Source organism: Anguilla anguilla, chromosome 2 (assembly GCF_013347855.1).
Source record: "Anguilla anguilla isolate fAngAng1 chromosome 2, fAngAng1.pri, whole genome shotgun sequence".
Lineage (NCBI taxonomy): Eukaryota > Metazoa > Chordata > Actinopteri > Anguilliformes > Anguillidae > Anguilla > Anguilla anguilla.
This window is the reverse complement of record NC_049202.1, coordinates 16,903,602-16,920,217: the sequence shown is the minus strand read 5'-3', so window position 1 is coordinate 16,920,217 and position 16,616 is coordinate 16,903,602. Positions and strand designations below refer to the sequence as shown.

Here is a 16,616-nt window from a genome sequence, read left to right as displayed (position 1 = left end):
CTGTTAAAGATATAAAATAATAAAAATATTAAATATACACAAATATATAATTCACTGTCAAATCAAAATCAAACAGGCCTAGTGATTGTAACAGTTCTAGTTTTTTCAATTTTCGTACCGCACTCTAGTCTGAGTTGGCCTGCTTGAGAACGGCTAAAAACACGAAAACAATTCATAACAGGTAAAGATGGCTAGCGGCAGTGCGCCTGCCATGACAGTTCCACCAAACATAGGCCCTACCACTCTTTGAGAAACAAAAAAATAATTCATGTGTATGAATACTTTGCCCTTGGTTATATAATCAAGACAACATTGTCAAAAACACGTTTGGAAACACTGTCATAGCTCATTTTAAACTGAAAGAGGAAACGCATCTAGCTAGCTAACTTAGCCAAGCACCTCAAACACCGACTTCGTGAGTTATTCAGAGTTTAAGCAGCTCATCTGTACTCTTTGCGCGGTTTGGAGAAGTGTCTCAGGTTGTAAACAGGAGCAGGGAAACGTTCGCCTGGTTGAGAGCCTCGGCGAAATAGCATGCAGACCTCTTCCTCCGTAGTTTGGTGTGCGCTGGAACTTGGAATGTCATAAAATCAGTTAGCGAGGTATGTGTTATGTTATGATTAGCAAATTACTTTTAGCCAGCTAGCTTGTTAGCAAGCACATATTTGGATATTCAATGTTGAAACTGCAGATGCACGTTTATTTTAGTTGTTAATTGTAATTACAAAATGTATTTACGGACATCGCGACAAGCCTACTTAAGATATATCAGCTGATTTAAAAATGTGTGGGTAGTTTTTATCAGCGATGAAAACAAACAGCTCGGTAGTGAACTGAACACCATTACACAGGCGATCTGACAAGCAATATAAATCTTTATTAGAACAAGTACAGCACAAACAACATGTCACAAAATAGTAACGGTAGTACAAAACTTAATTCAGAGATATTTCACTTCGGTATAATAAGTAATTTTGTGGAGCCTAACATTGTACTTATATTAGCATTTGCCTCCCAACAGAATCGCTTTGCCTCAGTTGTCAGGCTCCCTATTCATTCATTTTCAGGACAACCGAGAGGAACAGAGACGCTGTTAACGGACAGCAGATGTTGCTTCACGCTACGAAAACACAATGGAGTCGCCTCCAGAAAAGAATGTGTTATGTCGAAGTGAAACATCTCTTTAATCGGCTAACTTGATGTGGTTAGCAAGCTAGCTATTTAGCTTTCTGGTGAACCAGAGCTAACGTTATACTTACCTTCATAAACGAATATAAACTTCTCAAAAAAGAATTTATAGCCCTTGTCCAGTTTAGACCGCTTAACGTTCACTGGCAATGCTTCGACAATGCGGATAACATCGGACAGTGAACGTTGGCAGAGCTATCAGGGACTGTGAGAACACACGTCGCTGTTTAGGCTCAAATTTTCGCTGTCAGAAATGGACTTGCGTCCGTAGCAACGGTAACCGGAAACAAAGTATCCATACATCCGGTTTTGGTCGCCATCTTGTGAAATAGGCCTATTAAGGATAAATGTTGACCGAATCCATGCTTAAGCCAGAAGACAATTAGAAAGATTCTATGGAAAACAGGCAGGTTGTAAAATAATAATAATAATAATTTGTTGTTTTAAGTCTCAAAAATAATGTGGCATGGTGATTTGTCTCCATTAATTTTAATGCTAAAAAGAGCAGGAAAATGTAATTCTAACTATCCCTAGGGCCAGCCAAGACCACAGTCACGTCCAAATTTTTCCAGCCACAACTGTGTCACTCCAGCCTCTTGACTGTTTTGTTATTAGTTAGTTTTCTGTTCCTTCCCATCTGGGGAATGACTACATATTCTGCCTCAGGAAAAAATGCCTGACTTAGAAGTGGTCAAGATTTATATCTGAATCAATCATTTTCCTTAAAGTGTATGGCATAAGCTATCAGACCTTTGAATCCTTCAGTTTTTTATGACAAAGGGTGTGTTTGGGTCTTTTGATGGCAGTGAATGCAGTGTGTTTGGAGTCAACAGCAAGTTTTCCTGTGTCAGAACCATAATGTGATGTGGAGCTACGCCTCCAGCCCTCTAGGAGGAGCTGTCAGTCTCACCACACTAGACCAACAGTATTGCTTGAAATCTGGGCCCAGAGAGTAGCTATGCAACAATGCTGTCACACTCTGGCTGACAAACCCTGGAATCAAATGTGCTTTCTTTCGTCATGTGAGTAACAGGCAGACAATGGGTGGCTTGTGGCTCTCTCCCAATGCTATTAGCTCAGCTGCTGGTTCCAGGACTGTATCCAGGTTTCCGCTAAAGACAGCAGATATGTGTTTTTTTCCCCGACTGCATACTGCTAATTCAAATAACTGCAGCATTGGTCTGTGTGTGTGTGTGTGTATCTGTGTATGCATGTAGGTGTGTGTGCGCGTATGTGTGTGTGAGAGAGAGAGAGAGAGAGACAGAGACAGAGAGAGAGAGAGAGTGATGACACATTATTTCTGAAGATACTTTCTGGAAAACTGGCACAATGAGCAAGAGCCGTTACTCTGTCTGTCTGGGACTGTAAAGATTCTGCCAGCGTCTCCTCCAGAGTTATACCACAGGCCTTTCCAGCTGCACGTGGCTCACAGAAGGGAAATAAACCCAGTTCTTTCTTTATCTCCTTCATATTAACCTGGGATGACCCAGAGACATGTGTCTTGGTATTTATTATTTCCTTGCAAATTTTGTTTAGTAAATTTTGTTTTCCTCCATCCGTTCTGCTGGTGACCTAATTATAAGACCGGGTATTTAAAAAATCCACAATAGAATCAAATTCATATTTGTAGGCATTATCGAGATGTGCCAAAGTTTAGGTTGTCCAATCATTTACTTTCCTTTAGGCTAAATATTTACCAAATGCAATTGTTTGGTTTTTCATGTAAGATTGAGAGCATGAGGCTGTCGCCTGTTTGGCTGAAGTTGCTAGTACAGTGCTGAACAGCACATCTTCACATCATCACGCAAGTTTCTCCATAACCCTGCTATGCCCACCTCCCAAACCTCAGCTCTCCACAGGAATACCTCAAACATCAAAATAACAATAACAATAACAGAAAAGATGAATCAAATATGAATCTTCACTGATGATAAGACCGTTTGTGGATATTAGAAACTATATTTGATAATTAAATAAAAAGTATACAGATATTCTGTATTTTACACATATAATCTACTAGGCTGTTTTGCATTGAGTTATATCACTACAATATCATAAATGATATTAAAACTACTTTCTGATGCTTGGTGTGTGGAAGAGGCTTTTGGGGCAAGAATTTCTGTGCATTTAACTTCTTTACTGTCAAACCAGCGAGCGTAGTTATTTTCTAGGTTGATATTTAGGAGGGGAATGTCTTATTTGGCTAAATTCTTTATTCAGTGAATCACAGAGGCAGAAATATACTGCAAGCACTAAAAAAAAACCCTAAACAAACATGGAAAGCAATGACTCAATCTACCCACAATCTGGTGACCAAAGCCCCCCCTCCCCCTTTTGGCAGCATATATATTTAGCTTAAAAGCAGCAGATAGATTTTTGTACCGTACCTCCTAAAAATCAGCGTAAGATCTTTACATCCATTTGGAATCAACAAGAAAAACTCACGTCATAATCATTTGATCATGGCTCGAAAGACTGATCAAATAGGGACAGGGCACAGTATGTCACCTCCTGTACTTCCTGTAGGTGCCTGTAAATGCTCAGCCTTTTACACTGTTCACTCTCTTAACTGATCGTCAAGGTGCCTCTAGGACATTCGCCAAGGCATGACCCCTTAAGCGTGTTGCATGCTCTATGCAAGGATGAAATGATGCAACACAAGGGCTGTTTCTAGATTTCTTGCTTAGCAAAATGTGTAGTCCAAATTTTGCAACGCAATGCAACACGTGGTGCAACTCTGTCTGTTTCCATTAGAGGCACTAAATGTAAATACTGTTCAATGAACTACTACAAACGAAGAAATAATTAATTCTGCTCCAAGGTTGCTCACTCCACCCAGATTAGCCTAGGCTGCAACCTTGTGGGTTAGCAGTATATGACCTCAGACGGCTTCTAAAAGAAGCCGGTAAACGTATGTATGGTATGTAAGTAGAGACCTTCCGTAGGTCCCGGGTATGTGATAATGTGCTGGGCCTAAAAGCACACCTAGGCCTAACCCCCCTGGGGAAAGAGTGCGAAGGCCTACAGATGCCAAGGAACACACAAATGATGGCAAGGGGTGTGGCCCATATGAGGATCAAGTTTTTATGTTGAGCTTTCATATAAGTGGAAAAAAAAAAAAAATCTGACCCTTTTAAAACGGATTGTAGGCTTTTGATACATCGCTTTGAGAATAAGCAAAGTGATTCAAACGCTTTGAGTTCACTCCATTCTGGACCTCATTGTTCTCCGCAGCCTCCTCTGGCCTTGCGACATTGCGCATTTTTGAGGCTTCGAGGACTGGGGAATTGTTTTTGTTTGATTTTTTCAGACTTCAGCTGTTAAAATGAAAGAACAGGATGTTTCCACGTTTCTGTTCTGAGCTCTCTGTTCTCTCCGACCTGTCTGGTCTTTCACACGGTCACTTTTCTCCCCTCCTGTTTTTGCTTTGCCATGGCCGCCAGGAGCCTCAGTTTGACACAGCATCTCTGCTTCTCTGCCATTCATTGTAAACAAATGGTTTTACGGCTTCATTAAAGTTGCATGTTCGTTTCTAGTGCCTCAAACTCACAAATATTACTTCAGACATTTGTCTGAGAAACTATATGAAAATCCATTGCATCTGTCGGTAAAATGAAAAATAAAATGTCTGATTTATAAAGCTGGGTTTGCACAATATCCCTGTAAAATCTGAGTAATCAATGTTTGTTTTGTAACCATTTCAGCTAAAACATTGTATACTGCCAGGATAGAACATTCAAATTGTTGTTTTGTGTGTTAGCTATACTCATCTAATTGATAAGAATCTTCAGGCACCTACAAATCTCTGCAAACACAATGGACTGGATCCTTGTTTTAACTATCTGTGAAGGCTGTGAGCACATACATTTGAACTGTTCATTTCAGCCAGTGAATATACACATAGACAAATGTATAGTATGCCTGGGACATAAATCTAGGAAAATTATAAATGCAGCGGTATTCACTGCATGACAACATTTTTGACTTATAAAAACATGCATTCTGAACCACACCCACAATCCAAATAGATGTTTCTGATGCACATGCTGTGTGAGTAGTAGCCATGCAAACATGTCTCCCTGGCGCAAAGAGAGTAAATGGCTGGGAGTGTCTTTATGTGCGCGGAGCAAATAGCAAAAGAGACACAGATGGTGTTTATGGGTGTAGAAGACAGCCTGTCTGCACCAAATTGAGGTCAAAGTTCATTGCGCACAGCTGATGCTCATTAGTGGTCCACATTGTGGCCTCACGTAAAGTGAAACGAGGTTTCGGGGATTAACTTTAATTTCGTAAGGTTCTTTTGCCAAGGCAAGTGCTGGAGTATGAGTACTGCAGCCATTAAAAAACAAGCTGATATGAAACAGTTGATGGTGTCTCAATAGCTGAATGTACTCGGGCCACTCCCACTCATGTGGGATCCATTTATTCAGATAAACAAATGTTCAGATGTGAAAAAAACTGAAGCGCTGGTGCCTGCAGGCCTTGTGGGTTTACAGTAGGTCACTGCAGAGGCGGAGTTAAAAAAGCATCGGATGTTCCGAGTGTGTTGTTTTTCCGCTGCTAAATCCACAGGGTCGCACGACTCTGTGAAAAAAAGCTGACAAAGCATTCTGGCATGGGTGCGCTCCAGTATTTAAACAAAACAAAAGCTTTACATAAATTATTATGACTGTGCTTACACTATTCTAAACTAAAGCTTAAAAACACAATTGCTTAACAGTTTGCCGTCTTTAACTTTTCTTTTAATTTGCTGACTTATGTAATTCAGTGGCTGTAATGTTACTGTCTTTGTGTCATTCATGTGAGGGTTGCAAACATAAATAAATGATTGGTGAGTGTGCTCTGTGTATTTCTCAGCCTGGCCTTCGCTCAACCTTGTCCAGTTAAGCTGGGGGACATTTCATGAAGCAGATTATTGAGTTAGCTGGATAACTGCATTGAGTAAAACCCAGAACAGATCTTTTCACTTCAGTCTGTGTTCCTGATTTTCCTTTAGTCCATGTTCTAGATTTGGGAGGGTTCCGGGTTTTACAGTTATCCAGCTAACTCAGTTTTGTGAAACAGGGCCCTGGAAGAGCTCCAGATGAGCCACAGACCACTAGTTTTCTGTTGTAAAATGTATTAGATTTCACTTCACAGACTCATAGGCAAATGTAAGGCATTACTGCAATTCAGTTTTATGGACAATATTCTAAATTGTAAAAAACAAATAAAAATACAAAAAAATACAAATGGAAAACTGAAATACAATCCGTAAGAAAAGAACAATACATTTTTTTCAAAACAGTTTAGGTTTGATTTTGAGTTTGATGTAGAGTGCAGACAGTTTGATTTAGAGTGCATGATAAAATATTGTTTACGCACAGCTATATGGAATAAGAATACATGTAGGAATGGGGTGAATGTTGCCCAGTGCTGGGCTGGTCAGAACATGAGAACGTACTTATGAAATTGTGTTATTGCTCATTAGGTTGTCTTTATAGCTAACAAAAAATCAGATCCTGTCTTTTTTTTGCAGATTTCCAAGGATCATTGTGTGCAGCAATAATTTGAAATAAAAAAGCATTCAGCAAAAATACAGCATAAACCTCCCAAAGTCCATTTAAATTGGGAAATACAGAAATGTTAAAAATACAAACATAATAATACAATGTACATTATCTTATAAATAGGCAGCTTTGGTGTGAATGGTGTGGCAGGAGAGGCCTTGTTTTCACACAAATCTGATCAAGTTGACCAACTCTATTTCTATGTATTTGAGATAGGTGGTCCTATGTTTCCAAATGATTTATAAAATAAGCAAGCTCACATTTCTCTTAGTTGTTGCATTCAGAAGATACACACATATTCCATCTGACCTGATGACCAGTTCTACAACAGAGCTGAATCCCACACTATTATTATTATTATTGGATGCTACAGTATTTGTCGGTAGAATGTTTTTTGACAGGAGAAGACATGGGCTGGAACATTTATATTCAAGCCCGATTGCACTGGAATCCGACCCACACTGTCTCCAGAGTGATTTTGTGTATATACCTCCAGAAGATTTATATGTGCTTCCTTGTGTTTACACCGCAATCGTCAAAATGTGTCCCATATTGGGTTTATGAAATCTGAAATCGTATGTAAATGTCTCATTAAAAGACGAATGTAAACGGGGCCTAAACTCCAGCCATTCCAGGGTTCATGAGGCCTCGCCCTCCATTCGTTAGTCTTAATGCAGTTCTGATCCAGATTTGTTTTTACAGCTGTTTCTCCTCAAAGAGAATCTGGGCGTACACGGTCCCCGTACAGGCTGCTTTCGTCTCGGGGAGGGGCTTCCCCAGTTCCAGCTCCGCATACATCAGGCTCTCCTCTGCTATCTTTGGCTGAGGGAGAGAGAGAGAGAGAGAGAGAGAGAGAGAGAGAGAGAGAGAGGGAGAGCATGAGTGAGTGAGAGAGAGAGATATCATACACAAACGCTTAACTTCACCGGGCTTTTTCTGGTCTTATGTAGAGAGTGACTGGGCTGCTATTGCAGAATTTCTGTTTTATTTTTCCTTTAATGCTGAATGGGCCTAACTATAATTTCAGTTACTGTGTAATTTACATAAATAATGAAGTATTATGAAAACTGCCTGTCCAGTGTGTATTCATGCTTCTTGCCCAATGCATGCTGGGATAGGCTTCAGCTCCCCTGTGACCCTGACCTGGACTACGCTGGATAGATAATGGATGAACACATGGATTGATAGATGGATGGAAATATATATAAATGTTATTGTGAATATTATAAAATCTCAAAAAAAAAATGTAAAAAGAAATTCCCTCCATGCACTCTGGCCATAAAATGTAAAATTGTAAAGAAATGCAATGTTGACATTTGAACATGTTGTCTTCATTAAAGACATAAATACCAACACCAACTCACCAAAACAACTTTTCTGGGCTGTGCCTTTAAAAGCTTAGGCTTCCGCAGTCTCTCTGCAATGGGGGCTAAGAAACAAAATACAAAATTGCTTCGAAAATTACATTTGATTCAGAAATATACCATGAAATGTAACATTTTCAATGCTAAAAGTTCTCAAATTCACCTGGAAATGTAACCTAACCCAGGTTTTTGAAAGGGTGAAAAAAACTTGAATTGACATTTCAGCGTGGTTTTCTATGTCGCGTTTTACACATTCACACTGACAAGATAAATGCATGAGTCAAGGTTGTCCAGTTTTACTGGAGAGCGGTTTAAATACAGCCCTACTGGCGACTTGAATTGCCTGTGACTGCCAAAGGTGTCTGAGGCAGCTTGCACCAGATGTTTGTGCTCTTTGGCAGTACAGAGAGGTGTAATCCAGACATAGTTTCCTTTTTCTTATCAGATCTTCCACATGGTCAGCACAGCTAGAAATTAACTGTAAGGACCATGAAGCAATGTTTAGTTGCTTGGGTTGAAAAAACAAACAAAGTGAAAGTGCACCTATTTCTTGATGTAATTCCACAAGCTTGGCATAAATGTAATGATGTGTTTCATGATTTATTTACATAAACAGGGGCTTTCCATGCCCTGATAATGGTTGAATCCCTTTTTGGAGGTTTTTCCCATTGAACATTTCTATGGTGAAAAGTTGGTGAAATACCATCTAGTTATTTAGGTGATAGTCTGGCTACATTTGATTGAAAAGAGAAAATTTTATAGCAACCTAGAACATAGCCAGGCTATATCTGGGTAAAACCTGAGCTATAGATGAGTTAAACTAGTCTTTTTATGTGCACTAGATTTCCACCCCTCCAGACGTCCATATTTTCGCTTTTGCTCACTGGATTCACTGAGGATATAATTAGACTGTAAGTGATCTGATTGAACTATCATTGAACTTATCATGGAAATGAATCTGTTGATAATCTGATGCTTCTTATCCTATTGCATGAACTGTAGGGGTCAAATGGGAAATCAGAACTTCTTGATTGTGAGTCGCAGTAAAATAAATCCTATTCGCAGTTGTGTGAGTACTGAGTATTGTTGTGTGCATTCCCTTGTGGAAGTTGGCTTACCTTTTGCAGGTATTGCAGGCGGTGTCTCTGTGTCTTCTTGGAATGTTTTCTTTTTGTATTTCTTCTTTTTCTTGGGGATCACGGGCGATGAACTGACCACGCTGGTGACTGTCTCCCCCGAACTACTCGCCAGAGAGGGGTAGGTGGAAATTGAGGTGAATGTGGCCAGGTGGACCCCCCAAAGGAAACAAAAGGAGGCATTTGCATACACATATGGTTGAAAGAGGCACATTCTACAATCCTAGGAGTTACAGTTATAATAACAGAATAATTCAAATCTGGAAGAGAATTTGCAGTGTTTGCTGCATGCATGCTTTTAACACTGGATTCTTGCTGCTATGTCTGTTGATCATCAGTGGCCAGTTTTATCAGGCATACAGCTGTGATCCATGCCCAGGAAACAGACCAGCTGGTCACGGCTACCCTGGGATCCATCCCATAAAAACACTCAGCCCATCCGCTGACAAGTCACTGTGTTTCGCCTACAACCCGGAATAAATCCACAACAAATCCACCTGAAACAAACAATTTCTATATTTCTTTATCAGCTGTAGTAAAAGAAAAAAGAATGTACAGTAAGGAAAATACATCCAGGAGGACACCTACCTGCTTTGAGGACACTTGACCAAATAGTAACTGGCTAAAAGTAAAAGAAAGACAAAAAATCATTAACAATTTCATGGCTAATTCATTTTTATGTATTTGTCTGTTGCAAATGGTAATTTGTTAAAGTAAACCCAGTAAAATGGCAATGCTCCGTTTTACAGAAAGGTATCTACATTACCTCATCAATTAATATGTGATTAATAAGCAGCATATTGAAACAAGATCTCTCACAGTGAATATTGAAATGTGGAAAATAAGTGGTTTGATGAATTACACAGATTATCTTAACCATTGCTCTTTACTTTTCTTCTTATCTACTCCTAAAGCCAAAGCTGTCCTTTAATCTAATTGTATAAGTGTACTTACATTTAAATTATAGGCTTACATTATACTTATGTTTAATTACTGCATATTTTCAGTGCATTCATCACCCATTCAAAGGAAAGCTATAATGTGTTTCAGTCAATTTAGAGCCATACATACCAAAGGCATAAACTGATGAAAACTGCATCAGAGCAATCTAAAAGTTTGTATATGTACTAGTAATATAGGAAATATAGTAATATAGGACAGTTTTTGTTCATCACCGTTTTTCCTGGATTAACCAGGACTAACAGCCCAGGATTGCTCTGGTATTGCCTGGGAGCGTTGCTGGCTAGGCTAGGTCTGACAATATTAGTGAATGCACTAATAATGTCCTTCACTCTAAATAACTTTTCAATATTAGTGTCAACTCAATGAATGTAATGTAAATGAATAGCAGTATTTATTTTTTGGTAACTCACTTTTTGTCCTCTGTTTCCTGTGAAGGTACTGGCAGGTGATGACCACAGTGAACAGGCACATGCACAGGAGTCCGATGGAGCAGATTAGCACAGCGCACAGGTACACATCTGGAGAGAGAACGCGACACGCAACACGCTATCCGTCAGCGCAGTCCTGCACTTCCCTTACCGCAGCCTCAGCGTCTCTTCATTGGTCAGTTCATCTCTAGTCATCAAAATGATGTCACGCGGATATGGAGCGCATCTTGTGTGAGGGGCAGATTAATTGAAAGCTGAGCCAGGTTACTGCGTGTGCTAAATGAATCCATTACGCATGGCTTCCTCTCCAGCTGCTTGGGTCTGGGTCAAAATGTGGTGGGCTTTATTTTTTCCCATCACTGACTATTAACAAAACCCCTCGGCAGACAGGAGGAGAAACAGACGCTGGCAGACTGTGTCCACAAACACTGTCAAGACAGGAAGCTGAACTTTCCAACTAGGGTACTGAGAGAATGAGCCACACAAGGACACCACAGTGGAACAGAGGTGAAATGACTGAGCTTATAAAGCAAGGTTTTATTCCTGGGTGGGACACTGCAGAGGGACCCAGAACAAGGCACCGAACCTGACCTGCTGTGGCTAGTGTTAAAATTTCCATCTCTGTGCATCAAGTGCAAAATATGTACTACGTAAGTCACCATGTATGAAGGTATCCATGTACTAGATGTAATGCCATTGGCGTGTTCCACACTGTGGGGATTCAATAGTGTGGCATGGCACTTGGTCAGCTGGATACATGATTCAGTGCTGACTGTGTTGTACTTGTGCTTTGACGGTACATTGTCTGGTCCTCAGATGGTATGGAGACCCGCTATAGTGTGTGTGACAGCATAAGTAAATAACATGACACAGAACCATAGTGACTGTTCAACCAAGGACTCTGCCCTGTGCCGTGTGGTCTCTCTGTGTCAGTAGGATGATGGGATTAGGTGCAAATCCTTAAAAGTAACCTTTCAGTAGTAGTGTATATTGTAATAAACCACAGAAAAACCTAACAAGTTTTTCTTTTTTTACATTTGTTGCTTTTGTGAGAAAGCAAGTTGTCTTAAAATAAACAACATTGAGTCTACAACCTTGAATTTACTGCTTAACATGAATTATAGTAAAACACATATCTGACACTATTGCTAAATATTAATTCAGTGCAGTTTTTTGTTCCTGAACCATCAGTCCATCTCAAAATCTTTTCAGTTATTCTGTGCACAGAAGCAGTCCAACGACAGAGGACGAGAGATGCAAACGTTACCTTCAAACAGTTGCCATATTCCCTCTTTGCTTTTCGTGTCTGGTAGGACATGCACTGAAAAAAAAGAGGAGGAAAGCCCTTTGTCACCGCTGCCATTAAAAACAATGTGATTATACGCTTGTCAAGGAGTTTAAAAAAAGGATTGTAACGTAGGTGGAAGATTGCGGGATGACAAGATTGAGGTTATCCCTTTAGAAATGAGAAGAAACACCCAAAACCATCTTCCTGTATCGCTGGCTCGTGGTAGCTAACACCCACAGAGTCACCCGAAATACCGAAACCGCAGAGGGCTAAGGACAGCGAGGGCCCGCTATTTCCTGAGAGGAACACATGCCCCAGAGTACCCTCGGCTGAAGCCTGGGGGTCTTTGCCACTCACCCGCCCCTCCCATTTTTTCATTGTGAAGAGTAAACTATGTTTGCATCTTTGTAATTTGGTGGTTTAGGATGCTATATGTGAACACTCAAATCAACATGCCAATTGAAGGATCAACACAAATTCCGCTTCTTTGTGGAGCCAGAATGAGATCCCATACTTACATGCTCTAAAAATAAAATTCACTCACTCAGCTGCAGTGCTTCACTCTACTTTTCTTTCTTTCTTTCTTTCTTTCTTACAATTGATACCTCTGTGTTTCTGACCTTTCAAGCAACAAAATAAGTGTAGGTAAAAACGAGAATGTGTGTTATTATAGTGTGTGTAGCTTTTTGTTTTCACTAATTGTCATGTAGTATAATTTAAATGCCATTCCGCTCGATCTCTCTTCTAAACACCGTGAACTTTTCTTTCAGTCTTCTTCCTTTTCTAGAAACATGAATTATTCTAATGCATGTATTCAGCATATGGATTGTGTTGGCTGAAATATAAAACTACAAAGACCGCTACTTGAACTGCAAATACAGTAAGAGAAAGAAGGTTATTCATTCTTGCCTGGAGGCTACTGACACATTTGATTTACAGGATTAGACGGCTGCCGTTGAACACATTCATCAGCTCAAGTGGGTCCTAGAGATCGGCATTATTTTCACGTCAAGATATTTATGATGTTTGGGATGCTTACTAGATGGAGCAGTGCGACTGGTCAGGATTTAAGCCCTGTTACTGTCCCAGCCACAGTTCGCAATCAGCACCTAATTTGCATATTGTAAATAAACCTTCAGAAAACTGCACAAAAAATAGATATTCTTTCCTGCTGGTTCTCCCATACCCTCTGTCTTATGAAATTAATGTGATTTGAAGGGTCTCTGTTGTCATGGTTGCAGATCTGTTCTTTCAGACAATTTGTGATTGTGTCTCATCAGTTTATTTTTGAACTGGACACAAATTGGTGCTATCACTTATGTTATTGTATGTTTATAATTGTTTCATGGTTCGGGATTGGCATAGCCAACCTACACTAGTGCTTAAAATGTTGTGCCTGTACTGTTGTTAGCCCAGTCTATATCACGGTCAAACATTCAACTCATGTGGATGCACTTATATTCCCTTAAACTGAACCTCTCCCTGGATGAGAACAACTGTTAATTGCTACAATTAATATAAAATGTAATGCAATGTAATATATGATAATATCATACATATTTGGTACGCCTTTTCAGTCTGTAGAACATACAGTGTTGTTTCCACTCTGTGGGAAGGACAATCATTACAAATACTCTTATGAATGAACTTGACTGACAATCACCGTCTGTGTGTATTAAATTTGCGCATTAAACCACAAATTAAACCATTCTAAACATTATATCATTCTGCAATCATTATATTTATTGCACATTTGGTTTCAAGTATTAATTTAGCGATGTTCTCTACAGGGAAGGTCCTTGCGTAAGCCCTCTGAGGTGTTTTAATCTGTCATGTACATTTTTGCATTACTCACTATATGTTTCACCTAAGCATGAAACTATAATTGTGTGCTTATAACAAAGTTATAAAATGAGACAGCCACATATGAAAAGCAATGTTTTTTGTTTTCTTTGTTTGAGTTTATCACAGCCTTCTTTCTTTCTATTTTCTTTCTTTATTTGCTCCACACAGTTAGTGTAGTTTCTCACTAGAATCATGCTCATACGAGAGTCTAGTTAAATCTGAACACTGACTTCCTCAACATTGCTTCGGCCAACTAGATCCTGGTGCCATGATTGCTTTACCAAGGATGTGAGGCCAATCACATTAGCCACAAATAATCCACTGTGTTTAGCACTTGATTGTTTGAATATTGACTGTGCAGACGTGGTTCATAATCAAGTCTCCTGCTCAGTGCACACCAATGGTTCCGAACCCGCTGACGTCCTTGTTCTCTTGAAGTCAGAGGGGAAAGACATTCAAACAATACCATATTTACGTAATGAACAACTGAAGTTACTGATAAGTGAGAGAGACTTCACAAACCCCACGATGCTACTCACTAAAGTATGAAGTGTTTTCTCTCTACACCAAAACACCATGAAGCTAAGAACATATGCTGATTGAATCCTTACCAATGACTGGTTCATATTAATATGCCACCGGCAACATGTACTGTAATAGCTCCAGTCTGTCTACAAATTTCACCAGGGACAATTGAATTGGCCAAAGGTTCTGTGCACAAATGCAGATACCCATGAGGTAGCCTGGATCTCATTTTGGCTTTGATGGACAGCCCATTGGCAGTGGACTCACTATCAATAATACTCAACAGAAATACTCCTGCATGGGGTAAAACCACAGCTGCATCTCATGAAAACTGAATAATTACATTTCATGTCAATTTAGAATGTTCATTTGTCTTTGTGGTCATGCAAGTGCTGCATTCATGAAAATTGGACTAAAGGTTGCAGTCTATCGTAATCACATATCCTTCAGTACTTGGCACACCATAAGAAAGACTGGGAACGTATTATGCAGTACTAATGCATTTTAGAATTATTTTTTTAAGTAAATCTAATAATAGAAATGACATCTGCCTGTCTATATGGCATTTTACCTATAAAGCAGTTGCATCATCCCTTAAAAGTAGTAAGCGTTTTTGCAGCAAGAAATTGCAAATTCAATCTCTCTGTCATTGATGACGTGGCCAGGAGCTTCTAGGACTGACTGCCGGTCCCCAGCGTGCTCCAAACCGAATCCGCTCCGTCAGTCAAAATGATTGGTGCGTGTTTGTGCGCGAGAGAGAAACGGCTCCAGAGGGGCCGCGCTGCGCGCAGCTGCGGGTCGGGTTGCTAGTTGTTTCACAGACTGAAGGAGAGAGACTAAAGAAAAACCAGCTGTCTCGCTGGCCTGGGCCCGGACCTCCCAAACGGCTATCACCCACTGCGTATATAATCAACAGCAGGGCTTCGCCTCTGCTTGCGTACGGGTCAACAGCCGTCAATCCCCCTCTATGTAATAAAGCCTTGATATCATGCCTTCAATGCTCGCGGTCATCGAAGGCATAACAAGCTGGCAGAGAATCAATACTTGTAAATGCGCCGACGGTTGTCGCCCCCCCCAGGCCCATTGTTGTGATGAAATGCAATGGCAAGATGAATACCACATGTGCTGTTGTTTAGCCATCTAATCTCCTTGAGGTTCCTTTTACCAGACGGCAGAGCAGTTACCTCTTAACTCTGTGGTGGCCGTGCCATTGGAGGCGGACCTCCATCGGTTCTGGTTCTTCCGGATCTCCTGCACCCTGCAGATGTAAAGGCCCCTGTCCTCCTCGGAAATGTTCAGGACCAGCAGGTTGTAAGTCCTGCCCTGCTTGGCCTCGAAGAGCTTCAGCTTCGGTCGGCCAAAGCGCTTGGTGTAGTTGCCGTAGTACTTGGCCCTCTTCATGTTGAGCTTGACGATGAGCTGTTCCACACCCGCACCCCCTGCTGAGAACAGCCAGCGCACCACCAGCACGCTGTTGGCTTTCCTCTTCTGGGAGACCTGGCAGGAGAGCGTGATGTTCTCCCGCTCCAGTGACATGGCGACCGGGCCGGGGGTGATGGTGACATTCAGGGCCTGGCACAGCTCTGGAAAGGAAGAGAAAACTCCATCAGTGATGACTTATACATCTCAGAGGAAACATCTAATGCAGGAAATGTATAAGGCCTTGCACAACTGATTGAAGACTGGAGTCTACTATGAGCACAATTGAGGACCTCATCAGTCCCTATATAATCAAGCCAAGGGGATGGATCAGCCCTGGTAAAAAAAAAAAAAAAGTTGTGGTGTAGTATTATCCCTGTACGACCACCTAGAACTAGGATGATAGATTTATCTGTAACTGTAGAACAATTACAGTGAGAGATGATCAGCTAAAGCATGACAGAAATCAATCCCCATAGAATCATCTACTGTAAAAGGATGCTTGTAGCAATGCTTGTATAGTGAATAATTAATCAAACCCAATGCAATAAGCTAAACAGAGAAGCGTATCAATGGTAGATTATCAATTACACTTCAGTCTCTAGCAACAAAGACTATTCAATCCCTGTAAAAAAACTTTCTAAATTGTAACAATAACAAAACAAAACAAATATTTTTCAATCAACTCAAGCGTGTAATTTATCAATCCCTGAACAACCAACTAAAAGATGGGGAGCACTAAGCCTATATTAACCATTAAAAAATGGACTTGTTAAAGCTACAAAAGAACTCTTTAAATTCTACAAGTTTTATTTTATGCAAGTACAAACAGTACACGCAATGGCTGATCATTTCTTGCAGGCCATTCAATGTGTGAGCTGTAGTTTGATGGGACAGAAGAAAAGGAGGTC

The 16,616-nt window shown here is 40.4% G+C and overlaps 1 protein-coding gene across 1 annotated transcript in view; it reads right to left on the bottom strand.

Annotated features, from left to right (window-relative positions):
- Nucleotides 1-6,342: 6,342 nt before the first annotated feature.
- Nucleotides 6,343-16,616, bottom strand: part of vstm4b (V-set and transmembrane domain containing 4b) — an 11,529-nt gene continuing 1,255 nt past the window's right edge. Inside the window, exons 2-8 of the mRNA XM_035400683.1 lie at nt 15,471-15,869; nt 11,896-11,949; nt 10,611-10,718; nt 9,826-9,859; nt 9,220-9,341; nt 8,102-8,166; nt 6,343-7,559 (exon numbers count right to left, since the gene is read on the bottom strand). Coding sequence (XP_035256574.1) covers nt 7,434-7,559; nt 8,102-8,166; nt 9,220-9,341; nt 9,826-9,859; nt 10,611-10,718; nt 11,896-11,949; nt 15,471-15,869 — 908 coding nt within the window. The 3' untranslated portion in view covers nt 6,343-7,433. The remainder of the gene's footprint in view (nt 7,560-8,101; nt 8,167-9,219; nt 9,342-9,825; nt 9,860-10,610; nt 10,719-11,895; nt 11,950-15,470; nt 15,870-16,616) is intronic.